This window comes from Pantherophis guttatus, chromosome 3 (genome assembly GCF_059756535.1).
Source record: "Pantherophis guttatus breed Tessera chromosome 3, ASM5975653v1, whole genome shotgun sequence".
In the NCBI taxonomy this organism is placed as follows: Eukaryota; Metazoa; Chordata; class Lepidosauria; order Squamata; family Colubridae; genus Pantherophis; species Pantherophis guttatus.
The window spans coordinates 179,748,736-179,762,391 of record NC_142065.1 but is presented as its reverse complement, the minus strand read 5'-3'; the positions used below and the strand labels follow the sequence as shown (position 1 = coordinate 179,762,391).

Below are 13,656 nucleotides of genomic sequence, written 5' to 3'. Positions count from 1 at the left end.
CTAAATATTATGTATGTTTTTGTATTTATTTTTGTTATATTTTCTTTTCACAAGGATGCAGTAAAATATTCTTCCAATAACATGTAATGGATGCAGTCTTCACATACATGTTAAAAAGTTGTACTACCACTCAAAAAGAAATCATGAGCATAAATTAAAATTTCCTCATTTATACCAGTTTTATTTGAAAACTTACTATGTTAACATTCTTACAGCAATCATTATTCCTTTTCCTCAATTATCTTTGACACTATTATGTATTTCCTTTTAGTTTGACACATATCTGAGAATGTATAAATCATTCTATGCATAGAACTGTACTAGTAGGAGCAGTAGTGGATTCAGCTTACCTTTGCTACCAGTTTGGAACTGTAAGCATGCCTGCTCAATACCTCCTGCGCATGCGAGGAGTAGTCCATGATGACATCCAGGTGGGTGGGTGGAGCCTCCCGCCGCCACTACCGATTCGCACGAACTGGGGCGAACCGGTAGAAGCCCACCACTGAGTAGGAGTGAGGGTCCTCAGTGTTCTCTGAGCTTGGTTTTTTTTCTTGCAGACGTTTCATTACCAAAACTAGGTAGCATCATCAGTGAGTATAACCAAGTTCTGGGAGCAACAAGTACCTCTCATTTCAACCCTGAGCTATAAATATTCTCCTTTATCAATGTAGTAATAGTTCTTACAAAATGATCAGCTACATAAAGAAAAAGGAACAGGAAAAAGGAAAAAATGATATTTCAGTGTGCTAATGGAATAGCTCCTTCTATCACCTTCCATCATCAAAGGGTGCCAGAGCTACCATTTTAAAAAGATTACAAAGCAAATACAGGTAGTCTTCAACTTATGATCTCAATTGAGCCCCAAATTTCTTTTGCTGAGTGAGATAGTTGTTAAGTGAGTTTTGGCCCATTTTACAACCTTTCTTATGATATTTGTTAAGTGAATCACCGAAGTTGTTAAATTAGGAACACGGCTGTCAAGCGAATCTGGTTTATAGACTTCGCTGGTCAGAAGGTTGCAAAAGCTGATCACGTGATCCTGTGACACCATAACGGTCATAAATATGAGTCCATTGCCAAGTACCTGAATTTTGATCACAAGACCATGGGGATGCTGCAACAGTCATAAATGTGAAAAATAGTCATAAATCACTTTTTTCAATGCCGTTGTAATTTTGAATAGTCACTAAATGAACTGGTGTAAGTCAAGGACTACCTGTACTTCACTCAGAAAAAGACAATTTGATATTATAGTAACTAGAACTTTGTGGTTTATTTTTATTTTAGTAACAGAATTTTAAAGCTTTTTAAAAATTCAATATATAACTTTCATTTTCCAAATTTAGTTCAATTTTTGTAGAAACAGTTTCTATAACTACCTGTTCTTTAAAAATAAATGTTAGAACAGTAATTTATTTAAGACTAAGGTAACAGAAAGTGCATACAGAATTTGAATTTATATTAGAAGTAAATAAAATGTAATTTGCATGCTGGTGGAAAGTGTAATTCAGCTTTTCTCTTGCCTCTGATAGGAATATCCATCTTATCCCACCTTTGGCCAGGGTCAGTATGCACAGTATTATAATAGTTCTCCATATCCCTCACATTATATGACAAGCAGCAACACCAGCCCCACAACTCCTTCTTCCAATGCAACTTACCAACTTCAAGAACCACCAACTGGCATCACAAATCAAGCTATAACAGATCCTACAGCAGGTAATTGTTCTATTTTATTACCTCAATAAACATATCAGATGCATAAAGATAAATTTATGTTATTGTTTTGCCAGTACCGAAAAGATGGGTTGAAGGTAAATTGTATAGCAATGAATTTTCAGATGCATGATTTTCTACAGTTTTTGTAAAATAGTCAAAGTTTGCAGTAATAAAAATTGCAAGATGAGGAATAGTATTTAAAGAGTCTGATTTCCTAACCTAAACTATTTTAGGTGCTGGGCTAAGAGTGCAGTTTTGTAGCTGGTTATACTATATGTGAGTATGTGCAAATAAACTCAGTGAGATTTGTTTCAGAATAAGTTCATAAAAATAGTTCCAGAACAAGAAATTTTTGAGAAAAGCAAAACATTTGGCCACAAAACATTAAGTACAGGTTTTCCTGGTGGTAGATAGGAGGGAGATGTAGAATTGCATTTCTGCCTGCTATATTTAGGGAACTACAAGCACAACCAAAATTTCAAACTAGAATATATAAAACTGTTAAGGTAAATTTAATTCCAACAAATTAGGATCAAAAGATTATTATTTTTACTTGTTCTCCTGGAGACAACAGATGAGAAGAGAAAGAACTAAAGAAAACCACAAAATGCCGTACAAAGACCTATAAATAGAAGTAGAATAGCTATGGCAAGGAGGTTGGACTAAAAGTCCTCCAAGATGCCTTCCAATCCAAACTTATTATTCTTTGTTCTATGTACTAAAGCAAAGATAGTACCAATAGTAATGGGCACCTAAGGTTCAATCTCAAAACAGCTTGTCTATAGAAAGTTCAATGTGTTGGACAACTTGTTTCTCTAGTCCCAGTTTTATTATGCTTATACTAAGATAAGGACTTAAACAAGATACCCAGGTTATACCTGTCTGAAGAAATTTTGTTCTAACTGGCAAACGGGAGAAGGAAATGTTTGAAAATTCATTTCATTGATTTTAGTGCTGAATGTGCTTATATATGATTAGAATTAGAGACATTGCAGAAGTAAAAGTTGGCATATTCAGATAAGAATTTCATACACTAAGCTGATTTAATTCTGGAATACATGAGCTAGTATTCTTCTCTTATTAAGTTATCAAGTAGCTGTTATTGGCTTATATCTTTAGATATCAATACTTCCAAATGAACAAGCACTCTTAATATTCGCCTGAAAATTGTCATAAAACCATGAGAGACTTTTGTCTCCTCTTCCCAAAGAAAAATATTGCTACTTCAATATAGATTGAGTTTAAGTTGTCAATGCAATAGATTGAGGAAGGTCCTTATAGTAAAGAACTCATGGGCCTTCTCGGAAACAATTCTAACTAAATATAAGGGAAATAAATATATATATTCAATTTCTTGAAGAAATTGAATTAATTATACAAAGGTAAACTGAAACTATTATTGTAAGTCTATCATATTATGAACCCTGACCTTCCTGAAAATCTCTATGGGAATCTTAATTCGTATTATTTTCATTAACCCTATAATATAGTTAAAATTGATCATGAGCTTAAACCATGAGTAAGAATGTAAAATTAGGCACACATGTGCTTATTTTGATAAGTACTGAAGCCAAATTCTGTCCCAAATTTCTTTTGTACAAAGGACAGGTCTTTTGGCTACTGAAAAACACTACTCCATTATTTTTTTTCAGGAAAAAAACAAACAAATCCAACAAACTCTCAAAAATTATTTTTTGTCTTATTATTTTGAGGCGTGTGGAGCAGGACGGGCTCCTCTTGCCATCTTACCCTCATTTCCAGCTCTGTCTCCCTAAGCCTAACCAGAGGAAATGGTGGGGACCGGCTGCACATGCATTTAAATATTTTCTGGGAGGGGTTATTTTCGGGGAGGGCTTATTTTAGCGCATGCGCTCAAAAGGCCGATTGGGCTTATTATCAGGGGATGTCTTATTTTAGGGGAAACAGGATATACTTAATTGATATCATTGAAATTTAGGCATTCTTGACTTTAGATGGGACATATTTTGAATTCTTAAAAATTGGAAGTCATTTTTTTGAAGCAATAAGCATTTGATAATAGACAAGAAGTGAATTTCCTTTATCTAGTGATTGTTGTGGATAAGATTAGAAAGAGCTCTTCCAGGTTTGCTAATATTAACCCAAAAGTGAACACAAGATGATTGTATTGGCCAAATCTGTACAGTCTACTTAAAATAATGAAATTCAGTAAGCTACAATTGAATTAAAATATGAGCAATTTTCTCTTCTCTTTTCCAGCAGAGTACAGTACAATTCCTACAACACCCGTTAAAGATTCAGAGGCAGATAGGTTGCGTCGCAGCTCAGATGGCAAATCACGTGGCCGAGGCAGAAGGAATAACAATCCTTCACCACCACCTGACTCAGACCTTGAGGTACTAGATACGAAACAGCTATTTTATTTGTATATTGATTCATCCTTTTCAGCAGAATTAAGGAGAGTTGGTAAGGAAAGCAAAGGTGAATTCATGAAAACTGTTAAAAATTAGGTGAAACAACACTTAGCAACACTTTTATTTTTACAATATTTTTACAAGTGAGTTTTATTCCACAAACTTATTCATCTCTAGCTGAACTCCTATTGTTTCTTTCTCAAGATAAAAGTTACATAATTTGTTCATGACTGATCAAGTTCAAACCTTGAATGTTACATTTTCCAAAGAAATAACTAAGTTATAATTAATGTTCTAGTCAGTTGATTGTGTTTATGGATACAACAAACAACTAATGAACTAAGACTGTGTGTTTCCATTGTATAATTTGTGTTTGAATTTATAATATTCAACAATTAATTGACTATACCCTTATTGCTATAAATATTTATATCTAGCTTGAACTAATTTTATGACAGATATATGTATGGACTAAGGCTATGTTAACTTCAAAAATAATTTAGAAGATATATTTTGAAAAGCAGAGGAATATGAGCATAGCATGTCACAGTACCTGAATTATTTTTAAAACTTGGCATAAACATGAAAAAGATATGGCTGCTTTAATAATCAACTATCTATTTTCTATCTTGAGAAATTTTGCAATATGTCATCATTGTTGACATTATATTATAGTATGGACATTCGTCTGAAATTGAATAAAAGATAGATAAGTTTATAATATGTACTACTTTCAGAACAATTATTTTAGGTAAGTCTACTATACTTACCAACTATAAAACATGACTGGTGTGAATATTTTTATGTTTATAGAGAGTTTTCATTTGGGATTTGGATGAGACAATCATCATTTTCCATTCACTTCTCACAGGATCGTATGCTAACAGATATGGGAGAGTAAGTATGAAATACAACATTTGTATATGTGTGCATGGAGAAGCAATCTACAGAAAAAAGTAAAAACTTAATAGGATAATAGGATGAATTATTGAAGCTAAAAGCGAAATAAAAAAATAATTGTCATTGGGGTTTCAGTTCTTCTGAAGCATTGAAAGTAAATAGTCAATTCTGGAGATCATCTGGAAATCTGAAAAGAAATAGCATCCTGGAAACATCCATATTGTAAAGAAATCAATACAAATGTTTCTGTGTAGTCATCAGGAGCTGATAGTGAATTCAGAAAACTTTTAACATATAATTGTAAAAGTAAAGTCATTTATAAACTTATATTGCTTTTCAAACAAATAGATATTTGTATTTTAGTTGTAGTGTCTATATAACAATACACTAGGAATCCATGCTGCAACTTGTCCTCATGTTGACATAAAAAAAATTATGAATATTTAAAACTTTTGGTATTTTCTTTATTACTGGTGTATAAATGAACTTTCTTTATTACTGGTGTATAAATATACTGAATTCTGGATGAGAAAATGTTTGCCACTCTAAAAAATAGCATATTTCTAAATACATAAAAATTTTTATTTTATTTTTTTATTTTATTTTGAATTTGTATACCGCCCTTCTCCCTGAGGACTCAGGGCGGTGAACAGCCAAGTAAAAACATCAAGTACAAATATTAAAATACAGTTAAAATATATATATATAAATTTGGCCCCATTAATTAAAAACAATAAACAAAACACTTAATGTCCATTTTTCCACTGGATGAAAGAAAAAAGGTACAAAATTATTAAATGAAATTTGTAATGTTAGAATTGTAAAACAAAGTAAACCCAATTTACGATATGGATAAAAAATGTTGAGTTCCAGATTTTTAATACTAGACATAAATAAAATATTCTATGGGAATTACATAAAGAACTTTCCATATCTGCCTGTCAGTATTATCTGTTATTTTTTTTTTAGATTAGTATATCACAAACTGTACTAATACAATGTGACCATAATGAAAAATAAATCTTGCTATTAAATAAATGGGCTGGTGAAAATTGGTTATATCATACAGGGTTATGATATGATAAAATATTTCATTGATGGATGGATTATGTGTCATCAAGTTTTAGTGACCAAATAGCTAGATTTTCTCCATCTGTCCCTAAACTGATTTTCTAATAAAATCTAATCTAATAGTGCATTTATGGCCATTGCCACTGAATTCACTCAGTTTTGTCCTCCTCCTGTATGTCTACTAATTATATATGTCTAGCCTAACAAAGAGAAGGATTAGGGGTGAAATGGCTAAATTCTCTACTAGAATGGCTGTCAGAAAGAAAAGCAAGTCAACTTATTCTCCAAAGCACCTGCGAGCAGGACAAGAAACAATGACTGGAAGCTGGTTAAGGAGGATGGAATAAGTACTCCTGCGTTGGGCAGAGAGCTGGACTAGAAGATCTCCAAGGTCCCTTCCAGCTCCATGATTTTATGATTCTCAGCATTAAAGCCTTCTTCAGAGGGCTAGTTTGCATAATTTGTCCAAGTATAATAATTTGTGGACAGCTGTTTGTACCTCTGGTGAGAACTTTAGATGGATTTGTTCTTTGACCCAGTTGTTTATTTTGCCTATCTCAGGAAACTTTTTTAACATCATATTTCAGAAGTAAAGGTTCTCTCTGTTTAATTTTCATTTCCATAGTGTGGCACAGAGAAAATTTGCCTGCACGATTCTGACCTATATAGACCTATCAGGGCATCTGAATATCTTTTCCTAGGCCTTCATTGCTTCTACCAAGTGCTAATTTGCAGCATATTTTTTGAATGCTGGTTTTTTTCCCCCCTGTTGTTATTGATCCTAAAAGGTAGAAACCATCTTCTGTTTCAGTAATGGTTAGACCATTGCTTACATGTTACTATAATCTAACTTATATTTTTTCCAATTATTTATCCATTAGTCCTAAAAGAAAAGTGTATGTTTTCAGATTTTTTAGCAATAGCCTTGAATAAAGCTTGGTGAAAGGACCACAAAGAAAAGGTTTTGGAGTAGCAAGCCTATATTAAAAGAAAGCTACTTGCATAACATTGGATGTAATTATTGTTATGGACATGAACAAAGGGTTGAACAAAGGGTTTAATCAATTTTTTTCACACTAATCATGATAGCAGTAAAAGTCCTAGAGGAGAGAATTATTATATTTTCTCAGGAATAAAGTATACAATTTGAATGCTGTTGAAAAACAGTTTTTTGTGAACACTACCTTGAATATAAACAACTAACAGCTGTGTAGATGTTATGCTGAAAAGAAAGTATAGAAGTAGTGGGATATGTTCTTTGAATATATGCAGTGATGCCTTCTGTGCATCTGTAGCTATTGGTTTACTACTTATTAGTTCACCAGTGACCAGCTGGGATGCATTATGAAGTGGACAGGTTCTCCTGCCTGACAGCTGATTCTTTGAAGCCCAAATTGTCCCTGCAAAATATGGAGCAAGAATTGGAAAGTAGAAAAAGTAAAATAATTCAAATATAATATCAAGTTATATTTTGGCATTTTGTACATGAATGTCAGGCTTATATATTGACTCTTTCTTGTTCTCAATGTCAAATACTGATTTTTAATTCTTCAAAGAGAAAACTGATAATTTGCCAGTTTAGATTAAATGGAAACTAAATTGATTCAGATCAAGAAAGAGGTAGGAAATCACTGTGCAGAAAAACATTAATTTTTAATTTTTAAAATTAAAATTAATTTTAAATTAAACATTAATTTAACATTTTGCACAGTTAAACCTAAGCATCTCTGAATGTTATGGTAATCTTTCTCTTGCTATTGTAGATAGCTGGAACTTGTAGCTGAATAGTGGTTGTATTATGTCAATTATACCTAGTAACAATTAGGTATAATTGACATAATTACATATTAAGTACACCAATGAGCCTTGGTGGCACAGCGGACTAAACTGCTGTTAAAGTAGCACTTAGCTGCCAGCTGCCTGGAATTACTGCAAGTTCAATTCTCACCAGGCTCAAGGTTGACTCAGCCTTCCATTCTTTTGAGGTAGGTAAAATGAGGACCCGGTTTGTGGGGGCAATAAGCTGACTTTGTATAAAATAGAACACCATTCGGGGGAGCCAAAAAGCCCTACTGAGCAGGTATATACAAAAGTATGAAGACTATTGCTTAATACATTGTAAACCGCCCTGCGTCTCTAGAGAGGGGCGACATATAAATCGAACTAATAACATAAAATAAAATAAACATTAAAAGAAGACTATGGAACTTAGCTAAAATTCTGATAGTTTGTTTATGTACTGGTACTTACGGTTCAACACCTGATCATTTGAAGTTGTGTAGTGTTAACTTGAAATTGTTTTTTTTTTTATTTAATTGTAAGAGATATATTTCATAACATGCTATATAAAAAGAAGGGGAAAGCCCAACTTCGTTGATAGAAGTATTCAATTCTGACTTTGGAGATAATTAGAAAATAAGCTGAGGCAGGAAAAAAACCTGAACTTTCCTGTTTTTCAACTCCTATTTCACCAGAAAACAAAGGGAGCAAGGATTTTAAGATGACATGCTAATACGGGTAGTAATAAATCCTAATAAATATGCTATTCATATTTATAAATGGTTCTTTTTAATTTTGCAATAATTATTCAGAAATGAATTAAAATAACAAAGATTAAGAGAATAGTTTTCCATTATTTTATCTCAGTCTACATGCCAGTTCTGGCCACTATTGTGTTGAATAGTGTTGAAGTATACAATCTTTAAAACAATGTTGTGCTTTTTAATATTTAGATTCTCTGTTAGGATATTTATCCTATAGACAGGGTCTAAGTGAACAAAGATATTTTATCTCCAAAGATATATAGGGGGTTAAAACAGCTCTAAATATTGTGAAGATAAATTTTTTGTTCTAGTTGAATGTATATGAGAGTCTGTAGTAGACAACTGATATTAATCATCATAATAGGGTTCCGTCACTTTGGATGTGGGAGAAATGAAGGTAATTGAATTAATGGTAATCATGTAGACAATAGGTTAGATTTAGAGAAGAATTGGACTACAAGCTTTGTTCACCTTGTTCACCATTGGACTCAGAAGTTATGAATATAAGATTTCTCCTCTCAATTAGTGTAAACCTGTACATGTCTAGCATTTAATTTAGCAATAACTGAATTAGTTATCTCTTGAAAGCCTACAAATCGGAATTTATGTAGTTTGCTTTTCCATTTTCTTTATTTATAGTTATTTATTTATAGTTTTCTAAATTTAAATAATAAGTAATATAATATGATAGAACTTTACAATAATGATCCCATTGTGTAAAAAAAGCTACTTGCAAGATGGTCTTTGAATAGCTAGCATTTCAACTTTACCTCACTTAACTCTTTCATGTTCTTTAAATTACTTGCATCTGATCTTAATTTCTTTATCTTGGCCTCCAATTTTACCTTCACTTTAGGATTGAATATGTTTATTTTTGGTTTTCTAATTTTGGTACTCAAATTTTTTTGTAACTACCACTGCTATACTATAGGCAAGCTGATTGGTTTGTTTGATAGATGTTATTCTGATCTTTGCAAGCATCTTATTCCCATCTTTCATTATAGCTGCCACAAAATTGGGGGCAGGGCACTACTTTCTTGTGTTGGCAGTTTTTGTCTTCCTACTGGTGATTGTGCACATGCCATATTTTTTTCTTTTGATTCTTCTTGTCAGAGAGTTCATAAGTTGTTACAGTGCTGACCTGTACTTCTAGTTCTTTTGTTATTACCTGTTCTAAGTCTTGTAGCCTTGGACAACTATAGTATGGCTCCATAAGATCATAAAAAATATAAACAAATAGTTTGTTCTTTATATATATATAGTATATATTATATATTAAAATGCAACCCAAGACTTTCCACTTGATGTGGCCCAGGCAAACCAAAGATTGAACAACCATTTTCTAAATTATCATTTATATCAGACGTTCCCTCTATATTTCCAATTTTTATTTCAGTGCTTTTTATGACTCTACTGTAGGTAGTCCTTGACTTATGACCAGAATAGGGACCAGAAAATTCATCATTAAATGGTATGGTTATTAAATAAGATAGCACATGACCATCCCCAATTTTATGACCTTTTTTGACACTGTCATTAAGTGAATCATTATGGTTGTTAAACTCAACATCACATGACTGCTACTTGCAACCTTTTCTATTGGCTTTCCCATTGACTTTGTTTGTTTGAAGCTGTCTGGAAAGATCACAAATGGTGATCACATGACCGCAGATGCTGCAATCATCATAAATGCATGATAGTTACCAAGCACCCAAATCACAATCACATTATTTGTAGGGATACTGTGATAGTGCAAGGACTGGTCATACATTATTTTTTTCAGTACCATTGTTACTTCAAACAGTGACTAAAAGAATAGTCATTGAGTATGGACTGTCTATATTGTTTTTGGGTCTATTGGGTCTATTGTCACACTTTTTCTGAACTTCTTCCAAGTCTGCATCCCTGAATAGTTTATTTCTAATAATGAACCTCCTTTTATCTGCTAATAGTTGTTCAGCAATATTTGAGTTTGAATAAATTCTTTCTAAAATTCAAACATTCACATAAAGTAGCTTCATACTGTTGGTTCCAATTTATAATAGGCCATAATGGCTTGGTTTTTGAATCACAGTATATTGTTATCTTTTTTGTGGTTGTTCTTCTTCCAATAATCCTACAGGGCTAAGCTCTGTTGCCCAGGCATCCTGAATCCTGATGCCCACTTGTCAATAATTATCCATGAACTCTAACACCTGATGCGATCCTTGCTGAACCAGGCAAAGACCGATCAGGTCATTGAATCTATTACAGGATTCTTTTTCTATTTAGTCTCTATAGTTAATGGACTGACAGATACATATAGTCAGGCTCTTTGTCTGAGACATCTCTGGCCTGAAAGACTCTGCTGATAAAATATACTAATGCCAGCAGAGCTGTCAACTTCAACAGAGAATCAAAACCCCATGCCCATGACAATGTGTGTCCATGGGGAAATTATTATTGTTATTGTGTTGTGTTTTATCACATAGTCATCCAGATGTTTAGACATCTTTTTCCTCCCAGAGTTCTGGGATAAGCTGATGTTGTTTAATAATGTTAAAGGTATCATAATAGGATGTAAGATTACAAGTAAAGCTGCCTTTTCCAATTGACTGATGGTGATTTTGTCAATGTTGATCGTATTCTAGTGGTGCTCCAAATGTTTTGGAATTGTACCCAAGGCAGTTATTATTATTGGTACTATCTTTCTTTTGCCACAGTCGTTCTACTTCTATTTGTAGGTCTTTGTGTTTTGTGATTTTGTCCAGTTCTTTCTCACATGCACTATCCAAACTTTTTTGCCTTTTTTATTGACAGTTAGTAAGTCTGCCATGTTATGTGGAAGGGCTTGTCTGTTTGAATTCTAAACCCCATAGCACTTCAGTTTTTTTCATTTTCTATTACCATGTCTGTTTTGTGGCCCCACCAATTCTTGCTTGTAGGCAAGAATTTCAGGTATTTCTTGCAAATAGCAGATTTAAATTAAATCTTTATTTTATTTAAAAGTCAAGAATGCTCTATGGCTAGTGATTTTTTTTCTTTAAGAAAAGGGGAGACTACAATGAAATATTAGTCTGCATCTCTCCCTTCAACTTTTGCTTTCTATTCCATCTTTATCTTCAGATGTAATAAAATATTATATCTTCAATTCTTTTTCCAGTAAGAATTAAATTGTTGCTTCCATATGTGAACATTTTTATGTATGTATATATAAGTATATACATATTAGGGAAGAAAGGGATAATATGAACCAAAAATATTTATTTGCTTGGTTGATTGATGTGCCACTCATTTTATGTAGAAGCGACTCTAGCAGCTTCAGGAAGTTGCATATAGAGGATTAACAATCTGTGCCACCTGCATAGTTCCAAACTCGAGGCCTTGAAATTGCTGTATCTTAAGGCCTATTACATAAAATATGCTTCTGATATAACAATGTCAACTAATATCAATTTACAAGTTAAGAGTTTCCAGATGAGTATTTTTGTTGGCCTGCCCAGGCAAAACAACTTTTATAAAAAGGAAAAAAAATACTTTACAGTGACTTCACTGATATTCATATTTTAATAAGAACTTAGGGCATGCCTCAAAAGGGGGTGGGTTTCATACATTAAGTAGAAGTTTAGATAAGCTGGTGCTCTGTATAATCAGAGTAACTTAGTAAGGTGTCCACAAGGAAACTGTATAGTATTGGCTCTTTTTTAAAGCTGTAAAGACTCTTTTGTTTTTAAAAAGCCAATTTTGTTTACATTTATTTAATGTTATGTTTTGCATTTCTAGAACACCATCTCCCTTAAAGAGGGACTCTGGGTTGTGTATAGTAAAATATCAGCATATAAAAGAGTATATAAAATTAAAATTTTAAAAATTTGTAAGTGTGATGCTACTGGCTACTTACATAATAAATGAAATACAATATATGAGTATATATTTTTGTCATTTTTATAAAGATTCCATAACAATAATATCCTGAACTATTACACAGAAACAGCAATAGCACTTAGACTTATATAGACTATAGTACTTTACAGAACTCTGACCAGTTTACAATATCAGCATATTGACTCCAACAATCTGGGTTTTTAATGACCTCCAAAGGATGGAACAAACTCCTGGCTATGGACAATGTTAGCCTGCAATACTGCATTCTAACCAGTGAGCCACCACAGCTCCTATCTAGATGCCCATTGTTAAGAAAAATCTGTAAATGTAAATGATTATAAAATAATGAGTGGAGCGGAGAAGAGTGGAGCGGAAACAGAGCAGAATAGAACAGAACAAAGTAGAATAGAAATACAATAGAATAAAGTTTACCTCTAATGACCTGTTGCCTTTCCTTGTCATAGTACCTGGTAATTGTTTTATTATTTATCTTTTTTTGTTGTTGTTGTTGCACAATTTGTAATTAGAACAGTTTTGGATCCATAAAAGTCCCCCTCCCCCAAGGCATTTTAACCATAACAATTTATCTTCTTTTCTCTGATAAGTCTAATTTTTTCCTTTTTTTCCCCTTTTCTTTTATGAGGATCCCCCTACTTCTGTTTCATTGGGACTAAGGATGGAGGAGATGATTTTCAACTTGGCAGATACGCATCTGTTCTTTAATGATTTAGAAGTAAGTAATTATTATTTGAATGACACACTGAATTTTTGAAAGACTAAATAATGGCTGAGTGACCACTACTTTCTATGAAAGTACTATTTCATAAGAGAGGAAACTGGCAAAATTAGTGCTCTGGAGTCTTCTTTATCAGTTTATTTATACTAATTTCATGGTAATTGGTTGTCTGCTTCTAAGTGTAGCTAACTAATATGCAACCCACTGTTTCTCATTGGTTTCAAGTAGCTGTCTATTGGTATCCTGGCATAGGTTGAGATAGGAACAATTCCTCTGTTCCTTCCTATTGGTATCTCTACACAAATAATTCCTTCTCTACAATATTTACCCAGTTTGTTCCTGTGATTTGTCTTTCTCATTATTTCTACCCAAACCACTCAACTTGTGTTATCCACTTAAAGAAGCTTAATCTGTATCTACTGTTGTCTGT

The 13,656-nt window shown here is 32.9% G+C and overlaps 1 protein-coding gene across 15 annotated transcripts in view; it reads left to right on the top strand.

The window, feature by feature from the left end:
• EYA1 (EYA transcriptional coactivator and phosphatase 1) overlaps positions 1 to 13,656 on the top strand; it is an 81,380-nt gene that overhangs the window by 33,142 nt on the left and 34,582 nt on the right. For 8 of the 15 annotated variants that reach the window (XM_087890674.1, XM_034429958.3, XM_034429959.3 and 5 more), the window contains 4 exons: positions 1,533 to 1,719; positions 3,958 to 4,094; positions 4,926 to 5,009; positions 13,134 to 13,223. In XM_087890674.1, coding sequence (XP_087746800.1) covers positions 1,533 to 1,719; positions 3,958 to 4,094; positions 4,926 to 5,009; positions 13,134 to 13,223 — 498 coding nt within the window. The remainder of the gene's footprint in view (positions 1 to 1,532; positions 1,720 to 3,957; positions 4,095 to 4,925; positions 5,010 to 13,133; positions 13,224 to 13,656) is intronic. The other 7 variants (XM_087890676.1, XM_087890675.1, XM_087890673.1 and 4 more) reach the window with 1 other exon arrangement.